Here is a 19,478-nt window from a genome sequence, read left to right on the forward strand (position 1 = left end):
CAAACAGAGACAGCGACAGACAAACACAAACAAACACACACACACACACACACACACAAGACATACACAAACACACACATAAACACACACACACAAACACACACACACACACACACACACACACACACACACACACACACACACACACACACACAAAAGATGCATACACACAAATACACAGACAAACAGAGAGACAGTGACACAGACAGAAACACACACACATACACAAGACGCATACACAGAAATACACAGACAGACACACACACACACACATACACACAGACACACAGACACACACACACAAAAGACACACAAACACACTCATAGACAGACAAACAGACAGACAGATATGCACAAATGCACATGAACACACACAAAAATACACACACAGACAGACAGACAAACACACACAGACAGAGAGGGAGACACACAAACACACACACGCGAGACATACACACAGACAGACAGACACACACAAATACACAGGAACACACACATAAATAAAAACAAAAACACACACAAACACACACACACACACACACACACACACACACACACACACACACACACAGTTCCCCATCAATTAGCCATTAAATCCATTTCTCCTGTTGTCTGCACTCATGGCCACTTCAGAGAGCTCCTGGAACTCTTGCTCATCAATCTCCAGGGATTTTTCCGCTCGTGTTTAATTCATTGGTAATGGATTTTAAACTCCCCTTCAGCAGACTTTAGAAAATATTTAAGGAAAGACGCCTCAGGCACAGACACTTTCCTACAGTCATGCGTCAATCAGTTTTTTGGGGCCATTTGGATGTTCACACCATCCTGATTCAGACTAGCGGAGAGAAAACATCCAAAATACATCAAATGAAAGGATTAATTTTTCTGTTCTGCTTAAATCATTAGGATAGGGATTCCTTTATCACTGAGGGCCGCTTCAGCATTATGGCGGTCCTCAAGGGGCTCAGACTGCGCATCTCAGAGCCTCACTGGACAGAAAACCCCTCTGAGCTTCTGGATAGTTCTGACTTTTGGGTGAACCCCGGTTAAAGAACATAGACTCTAGTTAATCAGAGAAGCAGCGCTGTTACCCGCCGATGCCTGAGCTGTGGGGGTGGATGATGCCCAGGCAGAGGGAGGCGGCGATGGCTGCGTCCACACTGGAGCCCTGCTTCCCCAAAACATCCAAACCCAGAGCCGTGCAGCGGGACACATCCGTCACTACTGCAGCCTGACTATACACCTGCAGACAGAGCAGAACAACTGCATCAGGGGGAGCTCCTGTCTGGCTACTGTTCATTCTATCATTCCATCCATCCATCCATCCACTGTTCAGTCTTTCTATCTAATTATCTATCATTCTATCCGTTCATCGATCCATCTATTTATCTGTCCATCCATCCATCCATCCATCTTTCATTTGTTCATTCTATCCATCCATCATTCTATCTATCCATCCGTCTATATATCGATTGTTCTATTCTTCTATCCATCCATCCATCCATCCATCGTGCATTCATTATATCTCTCTAATTATTGATCATTTGATCCATCCATCATGTGTTGTGCATTTGTTCTTTCTTTCTGTCTACTTATCTATCATTATATATCCATCATTTGTTTGTTTGTTCTATCCATCCATCAATCATTCTATCTTTCTATCTATTTACCGATTGTCCTGTCTATTTATCTATCATTATATATATATATATATATATATCAATCAGTCTATCCATCGATTCATCTAACTATCTATCACTTGTTTGTTCTATCCATCATTCTATTTTCTATCTATCCATCCATCTGTCTATTTATCGGTCGTTCTATATTTCCTTCCATCTATCCATCCATCTATCTATCCATCCATCCATCCATCCATCCATCCATCCATCCATCCATCCATCCATCCATCTATCTATCTATCTATCATTTATTTGTTCTATCCATCCATCATTCTATCTTTCCATTTATCGATTGTTCTATATTTCTAGCATCCATCCATGCTATCCATTAATGTTTTGTGCATTCTTTCTTTTTTCTATCTATCTGTCATTCTATCTATCTATTCATCCATCATTCTAATTATCTATTCATCTATCATTCTATCCATCCATCCATGACATTTTTTTTACTCAACACGGTTTATTCGAAATTAGTTATTAAAGGGGTGGTCCAGAGTGTATTTTTAAGGCTTGGTTGTGTTTACAGATACTAATCAATGTGTGCTCGTGCTTCATTTGTAGGAAATCATGTTATTTTTTTATATACAGCTACTCAGCTAACATGAAAACGACTGTCATATTTCCTAGTTCCTCTGAAAGGCCCGCCTTCAAGAGGCTCTGATTGGTCAAATAACATAATATGCTGTGATTCACGGATTGGCTCCACCTCACCAGATCACGCCCCTACAAGCACGTGCTTTTGCGCTGTGTAAACAGTCCAGTCAGAGCAGCTGTTAGCACCATTAGCTGCCTGAATCAAACAGAAAAAAGGACACAGCTGAACCTCATGCCTGCTCTCTAAAATAAAATCTGACAAGTGTCTTTCACATATATTCGGAAAAAAGCATGTGTAAGTAATATGAAATGTTCTCATATCTTTTGTTAGTTTGTGATTTGAGATGTAGAACACAAGGAAAGCGGCTGCATAGAGAGACACTGAAAAAGCTCTTTGTGTAATGCTAGAGCTATATCTTTAATTCTCTGGAACATAATTCTAATTAAACTGTAAGCGCTTCTCTCTTTGTGTCGTGTCCTTTGGAAGCCCAAATACAGAAACAGAAGAAGCTCTGAGAAAATAGCAGTGTTTGGACGCCATTTTAGCTTTCTCTGCTATAACATTACAGCCCATCTGGCCACGCCCCTTTGCTGTGCAGGGTGTGCGCACGTGCTGAATACACGTAACCTGAAGCCCTTGTGATCTCATTAACCCGGATGTATTTTTTGTAGCCCCCAAACTTTGTTCACTGTAAACTTTGCTAAGCTAACTCTGTAAAAGCCAATGTCTCTCTTTGCATTGAACTTTGAGCGTATTACATTCAGAGATGTTGGTTATGTTCACACAGCTACATTACATATCAACTAAAGTTTCAAATATGATATCGTAGTGGACCACCCCTTTAAAACTATTATGTATAATAAAAAATGTATTGAAAAAAATCTCTTCATTAAACAGCACTTGGGAAATATTTGAAGAATATAAATAAACAGCATATTTCATTTTTCCAACTGTTTGTTTGGACAGAGCAGTAAAAAGCAGAGTGTGTGTTTGTGTACTTGTTTTTATATCCCAGTTGGGACTCAAACCAGAACGCACACAGACTCATGGGGACCAAAATTGAGGTCCTAATGGGTAATGAGAAAAATGAGTAAACATGTTTATAAATCACACAAAATTATGTATTATGAAAACGTGAAAGTGTTGCCTGGTCTGAGGAGTCTCCATTTCTGCTGCCACATTCGGATGGTCGGGTCAGAATTTGGCATCAACAACATGAAAGTATGGATCCATCCTGCCTTGTATCAACAGTTCAGGCTGGTGGTGGTGGTGTAATGGTGTGGGGGATATTTTCTTAGCACACTTTGGGTCCAATAGTACCAATTGAGCATGGTGTCAATGCCACAGCCTACCTGAGTATTGTTGTTGACCATGTCCATCCCTTTATGACCACAGTGTACCCATCTTCTGATGGCTACTTCCAGCAGGATAACACACCATGTCATAAAGCGTGAATCATCTCAGACTGGTTTCTTGAACATGACAATGAGTTCACTATACTCAAATGGCCTCCACAGTCACCAGACCTCAATCCAATAGTGTGGTGGCACAGGAGATTGGCATCATGGATGTGCAGCCTACAAATCTGCAGCAACTGCATGATGCTATCATGTCAATTTGGAGTAAAATCTCTGAGGAATATTTCCAGTACCTTGTTGAATCTGTGCCACAAAGGATTAAAGGCAGTTCTGAAGGCATAAGGGGGTCCAACCTGGTTCTAGTAAGGTGTACCTAATAAAGTGACCGGTGAGTGTGTGTGTGAGTGAGTGAGTGAGATTGTAAATCTGTGTGTGTGTGTGTGTGTTTGTGTGTGTGTGTGTGTGAGATAGTGTGAATGTGTGCGTGTATGAGACGACACCTGCGGCTCTCCAAAGTAGATCTGCATGATGAGGGCCACAGTGACGCCGGTGGCAAAGGTCAGGCAGGCAGTGATGATGACTGTGAGGCCGTCGCGGGTGCAGGCGCACTCCTGAGCCAGCGGGTCTCTGCTGGTCTCCCGCAGAGGAGACACGTCATGACTGGCCAAATCAGAGGCGGAGGATGGCAGACGCTGCAGACGGGCTGACTTCAGGAACAGATCTGGGTCTGCTGGGGAAGACAAGACAGCACTTTAACACCTTAATGGTCAACCTCCGCCACCGGGACACTACAGTTTACAACACTTATTTGCAATTAAATTCTTATTAATCATTACAAACTTTATATAATTTAAATACTGAAAGCTCATTTTTTGATTAGATTAGATTCAATTTATTGTCATCACACATGTACAAGTACAAGGCAACGAAATGGAGGTAAATGGAACCCCCCGACCGTGCACAGACATCACAACTCCAGGGAAGACAGGTCACAGGAGGTGGAACAGGAATAGATACATTCAGGAGAGAGAGGCAAAAAAAAAGTCCCTCTCACCTTGCTCTTAAGTTAGAGCAATGTGAGATCAGGGAGAAAGAAAAAGCCCCAGCAATCTAGCACAAAAACACACCGACAAGACATAACATTAGCCGCGTTTCCACTATCGCGCCTAAAGCGAGCGAGCCAGGGCGAGCCAAGGCCAGTCGCGTTTCCACCATCACTTCCGGGGCGTAATTGGGCCAAAGCGGGGCTTCCTTGGGGCCAGCGTCCAGCCTTTTTCGGCCCGCCGAATACCTTGGGCCAAGGAGGGCCAACTGGGGCTTCGGGGCGGGGTTACGTACAAAGGCGGAGTTTTCCTGTCAGGTAAGGAGGAGACAAGATGCTTTCTTCCCTTACATTTGTTTTGCTATCGCGCTTGATCAACTCACTAAGAAAAATCTGTGTTCGAAGTAAATGCCGCCGAACTCGAATGTCCTTATCCAGGGATCGCTGTCTGGCCTTACACCAACAGACCACAAACAGTAAAAAAGCAATCGCTTCGGTGTTCTCCATCTTCCAGCTCTCGTAGTGATGCCAGGTTGTGTTTGTGGTTATAATTTGAGTTTTTTTATTCCCGCTGAAGTGGGCGGGTTGTGTGACGGGTTGTGTGACGTTTGATTCGGGGGACGTTCTGGGGGCGGTGTTTGCGTGACGCGCTGCGAGCAACTAGCCCGACAGTGGAAACGCGACATGATTTGGCCTCATTTCTCAACCTGCCGGGCTATTGGCCCGGCCTGGCCCGATTAAAGCCCTGGCTCGCACTGGCCTGATAGTGGAAATGCGGCTATTGCCACAGGGGATGGGAACATGGGGTGTGGATATAGTCCGGTAAGGGCGGGCAGCCATCAGGTCCTGCAGCCATGGAGGCGCTGGTCACAGACCCGCCTACCACCTCCAGTGGGTGAAAGCATACGAAGGCGTTGGATTGGTTTTGAGATCTCAACTTTAAATTTGGGATACAATTTCTTTTCAGATATTGAGGTTTGATTGTGTGTGGCTAAAGAGGTTTTATGTGATAAGTTAAAATATAAATTAATTGTTTTATTAATTTCATAAAGGCACAATACTTTTGTTTTATTTCACTTTTTCACTTCAGCTACAATCTGTTTTATTTACAATAAGACCAGGCTTAAAATCCAAGACCACAACTAAGAGATTAAGAGATTAAACTGGACAAACATCAATTCAGTAATTACAGGTACTGTCGTTTTTTGTTTTTTATTATTTAAGGTAAAGTATTTCCTGTCTTTTAACAGCTTCGAAAGTGGCATAATAAAACTGCTTTCATGCTGCCTTGCATTTGCTGATGAGAGGCGAGAGCTTGTGCTTCACTCTTTCTCTGTCATGGCTTTTAGCCTCACTATGAAAATAAGTGTTGAAGACTTTAATCATCCATCAACATGATTTCTGCAGGAGACTTGTAGGATGGAACGAAGACCCCTACTCCCATGATTCCACACTCAGTCATCAACATGCGCCTTTGTTTATTGTGAATACACGCCCTCTAGTGGTGAAAATTACGCACTGTGCCTTTAAGTGAAACTGCATTTCTTATAAAGTGTTAAATGGAGCTTTACTTTCTTTAGGCAGCTCCAGGAACAATACGGTTTGCATAAAAATAACTTTTATAAATTTTATTTAGTTGTTTTTTTTTTATTTGCAGATTAGGTTTTTCATAAAAAATGTAAATTCTGTCATATTTTCCTCATCCTCCTCTTGCTCCAAACCGGTTTGTGCTTCTTTTTTCAGTTGAACACAAAAGATAGACTGAAGAAAGCTGGAAACCTGTAATCATTGACTTCCAACTTGTTTTTTTTTTTGGATGATCTCCTGGGGCTCGTAGGTGAGGTCGGTCATCTGATATCTTTACTGCAAAACTCATTGTTTTCAAAGAATTTATCTTCTACAGAGAGTGTAAAATTGCAGTGGGAGCAAGAGTTGGGGGAGGAATGTGAGGTCGATCCTAGAATTGCAGAATCTCTAAGTTGAGATCTCTAAGTATCTTAGAAATCTAAATCTTTAAGAATTGAATATCTAAGTTTAACCTTCGAATATTACCAAAAACAAAAGCTTTTAAAGTTGTCTTTAAAAATAATGTTGCACGTGTATTTAGGGGCATATTGACTTGAAAATATTAACCTGAAGACTCCCACTCCTCTTATTTTTGACAGTCTCCACCTCCTGAATCACATTCAGATTTAATCATCACAAAATATTGACGTCTAATTTTTATATTTTTGTGTTACATTTGCATTAAACATCTATTTTTTTTTATATTTTGTTTATTTGTAATATCAGTAATATGTTTTTTGTCTGTCCCTTTACAATTAAGGCATACACAATATGTAAAGCACTGATAGAAAAAGTGATCTCTAAGTGCTTAAGATCTAAGTGATGTCACTTCCTGTGGCGGGCAGTCACGTTATTGTTCTTCTCATTTATTTGAACCATATGTTTAGGATGCACCAATAGTAGATTAATTTAAATGCCAACTCTGTCACGGTGATACCTCAGTGAACGTCACATTCGCCTTTTAAAAACAATAATAGGACATTTAGTAGTGTATATATTATAGGACATTTACCTTTTTAACATCAAATTATAGAATGTAAATAATGTTAAGAATGATAACTCTTAACGTGTTTAAGGCTGTTAGCATCATTATGCTGTTATATAATCAGTGGCATAGAATGATCTCAAAATTTCAATAATATTGCTTATCGCAACAATTACTGTGACAATATAATCGCACAACAGCGATTCCTTATCGCGACAGGCCTATCCGTATAGCGATGAAAGCTTCAGCAATTAATCGCAACAAGAAAACCTGACACCATCAGAGGCCTAATTTGCATATTCACCTGATGGTGGGTGGAGTCAGGATACTGACACACAGGCTGCGTTCCAGTCCACACTCGCAAACTTCCCTTTTCTTGTTCCCTCAGGGGAATCCCTGCCATTTTGAAGTGTGTTCCACTTCATCAAGTGAATGAGGGAAGTTTACATTGACATACGCTCGATCCCTTGGTTTTGACAGAGGGAGTGAGTCTACTTCATATGTCCACTCCAGCACATACATATGTGATTTTGATGTCACAACAGTGTAGTCTCCAAGTGCTCAGGGGTTTAGGGCACTCCATTTAAACCCATTCAGAAGCACATCAAGTAGTGGACACTTGCGAAACACAATCATACATCCGAGTGAACGAGATGGAGGGAAGTTAGCGAGTAAAGGAAATTAAAAAAAAAATGGACTGGAAGGCAGCCATAGTGTCCCACTACTCAAGAGCAGGTAATCAGGGCTTTTATCATTAATGAAGTATATTTACCTGCTTCCTGCTCACTGAGGAAGTTGTCGTCATCTTTGCGTGGTTTGACCGTGTTGTCAGCTGAAACCTCATCTTCTGGCAGTCGAGGGAAGCTGGTGATGCTCATGTAGTCGACGGGAGAGTAGGCATTGCTCAGAGTGGCGTCTTCCTCCACCACCGTCACTCCCGTATCAGCTGCCGGAGTGTACATCCTCTACCTGAAATCAGCAACACACACTTCTGCGTTCACTACTCCAGGAAATAGATCGGCTATTCCGGCTACGTCTACACTAAGTGAAGTTTATTTATAAACTAATTTCAAGAGGATCACGTGCTTATGATTGCTAACAGCTGGATCCGCATTATCCAATTCTCAATGCACCAATCAGACGACTCCTAAGCCACAACAAATACCCTGGGTTACATACCACCGCTATCTTCGTTTTGAAGAATCCACCCTTCCACCCCTACACCTCCTTCTTCCTAGATGGGTGACACGGTGGCCCAGTGCTTAGCACTGTTGCCTCACAGCAAGAACGTCTCTGGTTCCAGGCTTTAGCAGGCGTTTCTGTACGGAGTTTACACGTTCTTCCCATGCTCACGTGAGTTTCCCCCGGGTTCCCCGGTTTCCTCCCACCGTCCAAAAACGCGCAACTTAAGTTAACTGACTAATCCAAATTGGCACCATTGACATGCTCCTAGTAAGTAGTTATCTCTTAAGAGCAATTACTATCTGTTCATTAGCTACTACAGCAGGGGAGTCTCGAGATCTACCTGAGCTCAAACTCCCCTCTCACCTTGCAACGGGAGGGATCCCCGGGCTCGAGGATCTTATGAGCTCAGGGCTCTCTCCCGGGACAGCATGCCAAACAAGCTTATAGCTAAGTGTGAACTCTTGAATGCAGATAAAATTGAAAAGGATGTATTCGTCTAAAAGCGCTCCATCCGCACTAAAGCGCTTTTGTTCATGTACTGGCAATGAGCAACAAGATGCTTTAATTTTGAATGGTGACACCCACAGACATTATCACCAAGTATAAATCAGAGGTAAGACTTTCTCATACATAGCCGCTGGCTAGATTTATGCATTATAGGCTTTACATTATAGAGAGAAATAACAGGTAAACCAAGACTGCAGTACGGTCAGTTTTCCTAATTTATAAACAGCTCTGTTTAATATTTCAGCATGCTTTCACTTTCGTATTTGACATGAAACGCACATTTACCGGTAGGAATGACATCCCACCCTACTTATTCTCTCTTCAGATAGCCGTATATGACTATTACATATCCATAATACACTGGGATATAGCCGGGCTTGGATCGTCTTGCTTTCTCACTACAATCGATCCGTTCCAGAGTTTGTTTCAATCGAGCCGAGACCACCTCATTCAGGCGATCTTGGACCGATTGATTTGCCGTGGATTCGAGGATTCTAACTGGGGAAACGCGCCAGGTTCCTGAACAAAAGTCTAGGTGTGAAAGCACCCTTATTTTATTGGTGACTCCAAATATGTAATATAATCGTAAGCTTGGAAAATAGTTTTGGAAAATTTGATGTTTCCCCTATTAGACGGAATGCCTGAGCATACTGATGAGAGGGGTTTCAAAGATGGCCGCTGAGTGAAATGACTTGCCTTAAAAGGACTTTGGTTACACCCACCAATCATCCTTCTCCATTATGCTTGCCGAGGTTACTGTTGGTTGCTAAGTTACCAATACTACAGTCTGCCACTCAAACAGCATGATGGAAATGCAGCTAATTCACATTCAGGATTTTTTTAAGGAAACTTTGAAAAGATTCGCTTCACGTTAGGATGGAAACTCGGCTCACAGCACATCTCTGTAGAGCAGGAGTGTCCACTTCAGTGTCCTGCAGAGATAAAACTCCAGCCTGACCTAACAAACCTGCCTGGAGGTTTCCAGTGATCCTGAAGGACTTGATCAACTGGTTCAGGAGTGTTAAACTGGACCAGAGCTTGAGCTGAATCAACACTGAACTGAACATAGTAACAACACCACTGTCTTCTCTAGAGTGTGTACAAGGGTTACAGATTACACTGCTTCATAATTGATTAATTCTGTAACTATTACACTTCTGAAGATGTCCAGCTTCTCCAGCTTCCGGCGCCTAGACTGCAGCTCTGCACAAGACGTTTGGCCATAGGAGAAATGGTCGTGCCCAACTGAGTCTGGTTTCTCTCAAGGTTTTTTAATTCTTCACTTTCGCCAATTGGTGAAGTTTTTTCCTCGCCACTGTCGCCGCTGGCTTGCATGGTTCGGGATCTGTAGAGCTGCGCATCGATGGATGACCCTTCAGTGTTTGGACTCTCAGCTTGGACTGACACTGTTTCAATTTGCTATAATCTTGTATGTGAAGCTGCTTTGACACAATCTACATTGTAAAAGCGCAATACAAATAAAGGTGAATTGAATTGATTTGAATTACAGAAGTGGTCAAAAGCTTCTGTTTACACTGAGCATCAGAATAAAGAAGAAAGGAGATTTGTGTTTGTTTACTTACTGCTACATTAGCAGGAAAGGAGATTTAAGTGACTTAAAAGAGATCACCCACAAATGGAAATTAACTCACTATTTACTCACTCTCAAGTGTTCCCAAACCTTTATGAGTTTCTTTATTCTGTTGAACACTAAAAAAGATATTCTGAACCGTCGACTTCCATTCGTAGGAAAAACCAATGCTGATCAGGTCCATCTTTTGTGGACCACAGTGAATTTATCTCTTCATACTTCCGGCACGATTACACACCAAAGCTCAAATCATCTGAAACTGGTTTGTTGACCATGATAGTGAGCTCACCAAACTCAGATGTCCTGCACAGTCATCAGATCTCCATCCAGTAGAGCAGCTTTAGGATCTGCTGAACCGGAGATTCACATCACGCATCTACAGACAACAAATCTGCAGAGACCAGAAAAGTATAGACCAGAATCACTGAGCAATGTTTTAGGGCGCACTCACACTATGCTATCCGAACCGTGCCCAGGCGTGTTTCTCGGGTCCTTTGAGAAGTGTGAGTGCTCTGTATCGGGCTCAGGCGCGGTTCATTTGGCTGGCCCTGGCCTGTTTGGAAGAAGTGTGCCAGAGCGTGGTTCACTTGGGCTTTGGCGAGATGCACTTGTAGTGTGAGTGCAAAGCGCGCCTGAGCCTGAAACTAAAGACGAGACGTGACTTTTAAGGGACTGTTTCATATGAATTTACTAATCATTCTTACTGTTCAATAAATGCAAACTGTCGTAGTTTATTAAAGACGCAAACCCCTCGCTGTACATCAGCCGCACCTTCAGCAAACCTCCTAATACCTGCAGCACGAGGACTTTTGTGACTATTTATGAACGTCAAAAGTGGCTGATCCAGCCTGATCTCACGAGAAAACAAAAGTATTTTACGTTTTGTCAGTTTAGTGGCTAATTCGTACGAGTTCAGTCGTACGAAATTGTATGATTTTAAAAAGGAGGCGTGGCACCTAACCCCACCCCTAAACCCAACCGTCATTGGGGGATGAGCAAATCGTACTAAATCGTACGAATTAGATCGTACGAATTCATACGACTTAGCCACTAAATCAAAAAGTTACGAATTGCCGTGAGATTGTTTTGGCTGATCTGTTCGGCGAAATATTTGACAATAATTGCGTCACTGCATATCAATCGACCAAAATGATATAACTAAAGAAATCTCCACTGTGATTTCCATCTTAAGGCACCTGTGAAGGCAAATATGATGCATTTTCCTGTTTCATACTGTCCCCCAGCTTTGAGCTCCATGATCGGGGTTTTATAGAGGTTCATCTGCAATATACTGAATTTTCCCTGCTTTCTGTCTGTTTATCTTTAGTCTAATAACTAGCTTTTGTCTGACTGCTTGTTAATATGTATAGCATGGGTAGCTGACATATAAATCTTCAATTTTACACATTTTTTCTTTAAGTTTTGCTGTTTTCTGTCTACATTCACCAATATGAAGGAATAATTCACCCAAAACTGCATTGAAGGTGGTTCCAAACCTTTATGAGAGTCTTCCTTCTGTAGAAAACAAAGCCCTGCTGATATTTTGAAGAATGTTGGAAACCTGTAGTATAGATAATAAAACAAATACTATGGAGATAAATGGCTACTGGTTCACAACATTCTTCAAAATATCTTTGTTTGTGTTCAACAGAATTAACTCAGACAGGTTTACATTACTGCATTTACAAATATAGCCTATGAATAGCCTAATAATAAACTATGCTTGATAGGAAATTATTAAAAAACTGCTTATTTTTACATTTTTAACTCCCAAAACACCTTTAATTCATTTATATGAATGCATTAATGAAAAATCTTAAACATTATCTGATTATTTAACTGCATTTTGCAACTCAAAGAGGGTATTTTCAGCTGTAGGGAGCACAATAAACCAAGAAAGATCCAAGAGACAAACATGTTGATTTTTCTCCTAATCTTGAGGTAATTTTGCTTCAAACCATAATCCATTCTTTTTCTGGAAAATTTTATTTCATCATTACAATAATTGTTTTTTTAATGTATATTAATACATAATAATAAAATAAAGTGTTGTTAATTCTGTTCAATTTTTTTTGTATAAAAAAACAGTACAAAAAGTACCAATAAGAGACGAGTTAAAGTACCAAAACGATAAGTGGTTTCGATAAAAGTAGTAATACCATTAAAACCTTAACGATACCCATTCCTACTTTTAAATGAGCTAAATTTAATAAAACTTAAAATATATCAACTTACAGACCCAAAACATACATTTTAGCTTAAATTTATTCTAAACTCCTTGTCAAAATAACAATAGGAACTAATTTTAATGCATTTTAAACACAAACAGTTTTACTGTGGCTTTAACGTCCAACATGAAATAACACATCAGTATTTTACAATAAATACTATTGTGTTTTTGAATACTATGGTAAAGTACTTGAATTAATCTGCTGTATTATTTCTATATTTGCTATGGTAGCACAGCAACTAAAAAAATTCACCGATACCATAGTTTTTAACAACTATAGGGTATATCACACTAAAATAATGTCCTACAGTATTTATTATTATTTTATCAGTTCACTTTAGCTACTTCAACAATATGCAGCAGCATCAATTAACAAACTGTTGTAAATACTATAATATATATTACACATTACTATAGTGTGCTCAACTTCAAAAAACTTTATAGCATTCACTATCAGGGGCGTAGCAACCCTGGGTGGGGGGCTTGGGGAGGATATGTCCCCCTCACTTTTAAAGACAGAAGATTTAGGAACATCTGATTAATAATTATATGAACAAACTTTTGAATCTCATACAGTTTCCCCCCACTTTTAAAATGTCCACTACACCCCTGTTTACTATAAATTACTATAGTATTTTTTTCAAGAGGGATTGCACTCAACTGTGAATTCACAGTTCAACAAACCTTAAATTGGCTAATGCTAAAATATTGAGGTACGGTTGGTTTTGTATTCGCACATTCAAACTTTGGCATTCAATAAAATAGTAACGCAGAATTTTAAAAAGCTAATACAGGTTAATAATAATGGCATACTGCTGTGAGCAGAACTTGTGACGCTACTTTAAGTCTGAAACAATGTAAGAATGACTTCAAAACGACATTAGCACTAGGGCTGGGCGATAATTCGATAATGATAATCATCACGATATATAATAAGGATAATGACAGTTCAATAAGTGTTTCATAATGTTTATACATGCGTTTATACATTTTGCAGCCTGCACTGCTGTATGCCGCACGTAGTACAAGTTTACAACCATACAGTGTTCGATACACTTGGAGTAAGAAAAAAATTGGGTAAAAAAATAAGGTCAGAGTCATTGTTGACAAGAAACGTCACTAAACTTCAGTAGTCTGGACCTACATTGTTTTTTGCAATCCGACACAAAACAGAGCAACATGACAGAGCAAAGTGTGCAGACGACTCGTGCCATCACAGACAGGCAACACCACAAACCTGTTTCATCATTTAAAACAACGCCACCCTTATGAAGATGCTAGTGTCGGTAGAAACTATGCTAGAAACAAGTGTTGGCGCAACTACCCAGCAGTCTCATGTCGTCATTTTCGAAAGCCGTGCCATACACGAAAAAACCAAAAAGACAATATATATAACACACCACACAATCTCAATAAACACTTGATGAGACTGTTAAGACACTTATTTTTTGTTGGTCAGTCATCTACAACATAAACAAAAAGAATGAATAACATCTGAGGTGAAGCGCTTCAAAACAAGTCCGCTATGAATGCTTTAGCACCAAAACAATCCATTAAACTGTTTTCACGGTTTCAGTTTAATTCACTTAATCAAGCGGCTTGAATGAGCCAGGACAGTCTTTACAAACTGTTCGCAGCACTGAGAGTATTCTTAGATGACCTCAGAAGAACGAACTCGGTCTGAAGGATGAGAGAACTCAGAAACTCATTGTGTGAATAGAGATGCTCCCCGCATGTCTCGCCGTGATGCACGATTTTTTAAAGGAGAGTCTGCATAGGTCTCTTCATGCCAGTCTGTTAGATAAAATTGAATTAAACACGCGCGGAAATAACCGAGATCTGTGCATAACAGGGTTTTATGCATCCTGCAATATGTCAAGAGGGTGACTCCATAAGGTAAACTGCACACTCTTGATTATGTAATGCGTGGACGCATCTCACAGCGCAAAGCATAACTTAACCTTTAAATGTCCGTGCTTTATCAGTCATCGATAATGTCTATCGATTAAAGGTTTATAGACAATCTGTAGAACATCAAGTAATCGTTAGCATCCCTAAATAAAATATATTAAAGGATATTTCACCCTAAATTCACCATACTCACTATTAAAAGGAGAGTTCATCCAAAACTGAAAATTCTGTCACCATTAACTCACCTTTTACTTGTTCCAAACTGGTTTTATATTTGTTCTGATGTTGAACAATAATATACAATAACTTGTAGTTTAATGTCTTTAATTATTGAAAAGTTAAACAGTAAATGCTGACAAATGATTACGATTGTTCTTTTGTTAATTATTTTTTATTTATATTGTCAGACAGCGAAAACATTTCACAAAATGTGTTAAATCAGCTGCATAGCATGCTAAAAATCCTTTAAAATTGATCGATATAAAAATTGATCGATTATTTTTAGGAGTTTTCACTCTAATTGTTATAGGACAGACAGGAAAGCATTGAGAGCAGAGAGAGGGGAATGATCGGCATAGGACCTCGAGACGGGAAACGAACTCGGGTCGCCGTGAGTACCTTGGTGCTATATATCGGCGCACTTAACCGCTAGGCTATTGTCGCTGATAAAGATTCGACATTTATCATGATAATAATCGATATCTAATGATATGAGAAAGAATTATCATGATATTTTTTTTGCCATATAGCTCAGCCCTAATTAGCACTGTTTAATTGACTGTCAACACGAACTCGGGTCACCGTGAGTAACTTGGTGCTATATATCGGCGCACTTAACCGCTAGGCTATTGTCGCCGATAAAGAATCGACATTTATCATGATAATTATCGATATCAACTGATATGAAAAAGAATTATCATGATAGTTTTTTGCCATATCGCCCAGCCCTAATTAGCACTGTTTAATTGACTGTCAACAATGTTTGATACTCATTGGCTACTAACATGATTTGCCCATTTAGAATTGGCAAAGAATATATTTTTCTGAAATTATATTATTAAGAAGCCTAAAAAGAATGTGGGAATAAAACGCCAACTTTACGCCACTGAAAACCCTTACATGTAACATAAACCAGGCTTCCACATCCCTTTTTCACCAACAACAACAATGAAGGCCAGCTGGATGTTTGTTTATAGACAATATCGACAGAATCTCTGATGTGGTGGACAATATTAACTGACGCAAAACTGTTGATTTAATAAAAACCCATCATCTTCATCATCACTATATATATAAGGTAGGATGAAGAGCACACACTTCCTGTATGAAACCGTTCAACAATATCCCTGTAGAGTTAAAGATAACCTCCGAAAAGACCAAAACAATCAGAGTGACTGAAAAAAAAATGATGATTTATTCATACACGCGGTTATGTGTCAAACTCAACATCAAAATAAACAATCAACAGGACGCAGAGGATCGCCAGTGTCGCGTCGTGTTGTTTAATCTCCATCTATCTGAATTATTATTATTTTACATCCGTGACTGTGATATCAGAGGCTGTAAACATCTGATTTACACAATGACTGTTTAACACGGAGCAGAAAAACTAGCATCACTTGACATTGAAGCGCAGGTGCGCGGGCGTCCACACACAACGCGGTTTTACGCCTAAAATAGTCAAATGTAACAGAAACAACCGATTAAAACCAAACTCGAGGCTCCTGAGATGTTTATAAAGATGGTGTGTTTTAGCTTGCATGACGCGACACAACAACACGGCCATAAACGCAAGTCTTATTATGCGTACACGAAATATTTAACAACATTTGTGACGTTTGTAATGCAGTGTTTCCATCATACTTACAGGTGAAATGTGCGCTTCTGCTCCTTTGTCACATATTAGTAGCGCAGGTGGATCCCTGCAGTCATTTGTGGGAGCGAGTCGCACACTGCGCATGCGCCGCCGCCGAAGAAGCAGGATCCTGCTGAGCAGGTTTATCTGGAGGAGCTGTTTGCGAGTGATGGTCAAACACGCATTAGTTTCTTGGAAATATAGGAGAATTATTGGGAATTTATTGAGTTTACAGTGCTGCAAACTCTTATTGTTAAAGGAGCAGCCTAAATAAAACCATCCCAGGCGAAAGTTAATCACGGTTTCGCTGTTTACTGAATTAGCCATGTTGTTTTTTTGTAGCAAAGCCATAGTAACTACAAAATTAACAATTGTTTTTTTTTTTAACAGATTTATCTGTTTAGTAAAACCTTATCATGGTTTTACAGCATTTGTTTCATTAGCTGTGCTGTAAAATAGCACATACTAACTATAACCACCGTTTAATTCAGTTTGTTTGTAGCCTAGTAAACAAAAATAAACACTTACTGTGGTTTAACCATATCAATCAATCAAACTTTATTTATCAAGCACTTTAAAGACACCCAAAGTGCTGAACAGAAGATTAAAACTCAACAGGACATGAAATACAATAAAAAAAATTACAATATACTGTACGTTACTATATTTAGTACATTATTATTAAATTCAATTCACCTTTATTTGTATAGCGCTTTTACAATGTAGATTGTTTCAAAGCAGCTTAACATAGAAGATCATAGTAGATTGAAACAGTGTAGTTCAGTTTATTATAAGTAGGGATAAATAAGTAAAGCATTTAGTCTACAAAATTCAAATCCAGGCCCATAGCCAGGTCCAGAATTTGTCCCAGAGCTCCTTTTTTTGACTGCTATGCCATAATAAATTGTGAAAATAACTCTTTAAGGCTTTAAGATAAGGCTTTTAGACATAGGCCTCAAACTCCTGGAGGGCCGCAGCTCTGCATAGTAGTCTTGAACACATTGATTAGTGGCATCAGGTGTGTTTGATTAGGGTTGGAACAAAACTGTGCAGAGCTGCGGCCCTCCAGGAATTGAGTTTGAGACCTGTGCTTTAAGACCAAGCGGATTCCTGAGTTGGCTGTCGCTTCAGCGTGACTGAGGAAAGGTGAATTTGCTGGCCAGTTTGTTATTTAAATTAATGATATTTAATTGTCAATAGGCTAGTTTTTACTTTAAAACTGTATTTATTTTACTTTAAAAATGTATTTAATAAGTACAGATATATGTATTTAATAAGTATAGATATATGTGTTTAATAAGTACACAGATATATGTGTTTAATTAGTACGCCATTTCATGTTTTACCAATTATTTTTCCAAAAAGCTATTTTGCATAAGACACTTTACTTGAATTTAAAATAATTCTAGAACATTTTATGTAATGCAGACACCAAAACATCTTGTATTATCAAGAAGAATTTCTAACTAGAGACACAAGCACCGGGGTAAAGAATGAGTCCAGATTGCGGTTGCATCCTGAGTGTTTATTGTTGTTGTCTGGAACCTGCATTTCTGTATGGATGCTGGAAACCCATCATGGTATTTTGCATAGGTCTCTGATGCCCATGTCATACGGATGAAACAGTCGGCACATCATGAAAACCATGCAGAATAGTGAAAGGCACAATCACCATAGATATCATATACACCACTCATTGTTTTTTAAATAATAATACTCTATTTGTACTTCGTTACTAAGGTGAACATCTCTTCTAATAACAATATGAGGAAAAAATACAAGTATATTTGTTTTTGTTATTTTCTTTTTACCCATTTCATGTTTTCACTCAACTCTCCCTCAAATCACAAGCCTCCAATGAGGCCTAACGGACATCATTCTAGTCCCACGCGTTAAATTAATCATATTGAACACACACACACACACACACACACACAGAAATAACAGAGTAGTATACGGTGGCCAGCTGTGACGGTGTACAGCGGTGGATCAGAGATCACTGATTTTATGCTCATTACTTGATATTGCCTCGTCCACTTCATCCAACATGTAGAAACATTTCACACAGAAGACAAACTTCAAGTGGACGATGTTAAAGGGATGTTCACCCAAAAATGATAATTCTGTCATCACTTACTCGTCTTCAAGTTGTTCGAGTTTCTTTCGTCTGTTGAACACAAAGGAAGATATACTGAAGAATGCTGGAAAAAACAGTCAATGACTTCTATCGTGTATATACAGTACAGTCAGAATTATTAGCCCCCCTGAATTATTACCCCGTTTATTTTTTCCCCAATTTCTGTTTAACGGAGAGAAGATTTTTCAACACATTTCTAAACACAATAGTTTTAATAACTCATTTCTAATAACTAATTTATTTTATCTTTGCCATGATGACTAAATAATATTAGACTAGATATTTTTCAAGACACTTCTATACAGCTTAAAGTGACATTTAAAGGCTTAACCAGGTTAATTAGGTTAACTAGGCAGGTTAGGGTAATTAGGCAAGTTATTGTATAAAGATGGTTTGTTCTGTAGACAGTCGGAAAAAATATATAGCTTAAAGGGGCTAATAATATTGACCTTAAAATGGTTCATAAAAAATTAAAAACTGCTTTTATTCTAGCCGAAATAAAACAAAAAAGACTTTCTCCAGAAGAAAAAATATTATCAGACATACTGTAAAAATTTCCTGAATCTGTTCAACATCATTTGGGAAATATTTAAAAATAAAGAAAAAATTCAAAGGGGGGCTAATAATTCTGACTTCAAATGTGTGTGTGTGTGTATATATATATATATATATAGGTCCACAAGCCGGGACTCGAACTCAGGACGCCCTGTTGCGATATATGTTGCTGCACTAACCCTTGTGCTATCAGTGCCAACGTCCATAGTATTTTTGTTCCTACAATGGCTGTCAATGGCTTGTATTTCCCAACATTCTTCAGAATATCTTGTTTTGTGT

The 19,478-nt window shown here is 39.3% G+C and overlaps 1 protein-coding gene across 3 annotated transcripts in view; it reads right to left on the reverse strand.

Moving 5' to 3' along the window:
* LOC130217197 (glutathione hydrolase 7) overlaps window positions 1-16,609 on the reverse strand; it is a 45,477-nt gene extending 28,868 nt beyond the window's left edge. Inside the window, exons 1-5 of one of the 3 annotated variants that reach the window (XM_056449258.1) lie at window positions 16,520-16,609; window positions 10,801-10,902; window positions 8,001-8,197; window positions 4,136-4,365; window positions 1,092-1,243 (exon numbers count right to left, since the gene is read on the reverse strand). In XM_056449258.1, coding sequence (XP_056305233.1) covers window positions 1,092-1,243; window positions 4,136-4,365; window positions 8,001-8,190 — 572 coding nt within the window. In that variant the 5' untranslated portion in view covers window positions 8,191-8,197; window positions 10,801-10,902; window positions 16,520-16,609. The remainder of the gene's footprint in view (window positions 1-1,091; window positions 1,244-4,135; window positions 4,366-8,000; window positions 8,198-10,800; window positions 10,903-16,519) is intronic. The other 2 variants (XM_056449259.1, XM_056449257.1) reach the window with 2 other exon arrangements.
* Window positions 16,610-19,478: the final 2,869 nt, after the last annotated feature.

This window comes from Danio aesculapii, chromosome 23 (genome assembly GCF_903798145.1).
Source record: "Danio aesculapii chromosome 23, fDanAes4.1, whole genome shotgun sequence".
Taxonomy (NCBI): Eukaryota; Metazoa; Chordata; class Actinopteri; order Cypriniformes; family Danionidae; genus Danio; species Danio aesculapii.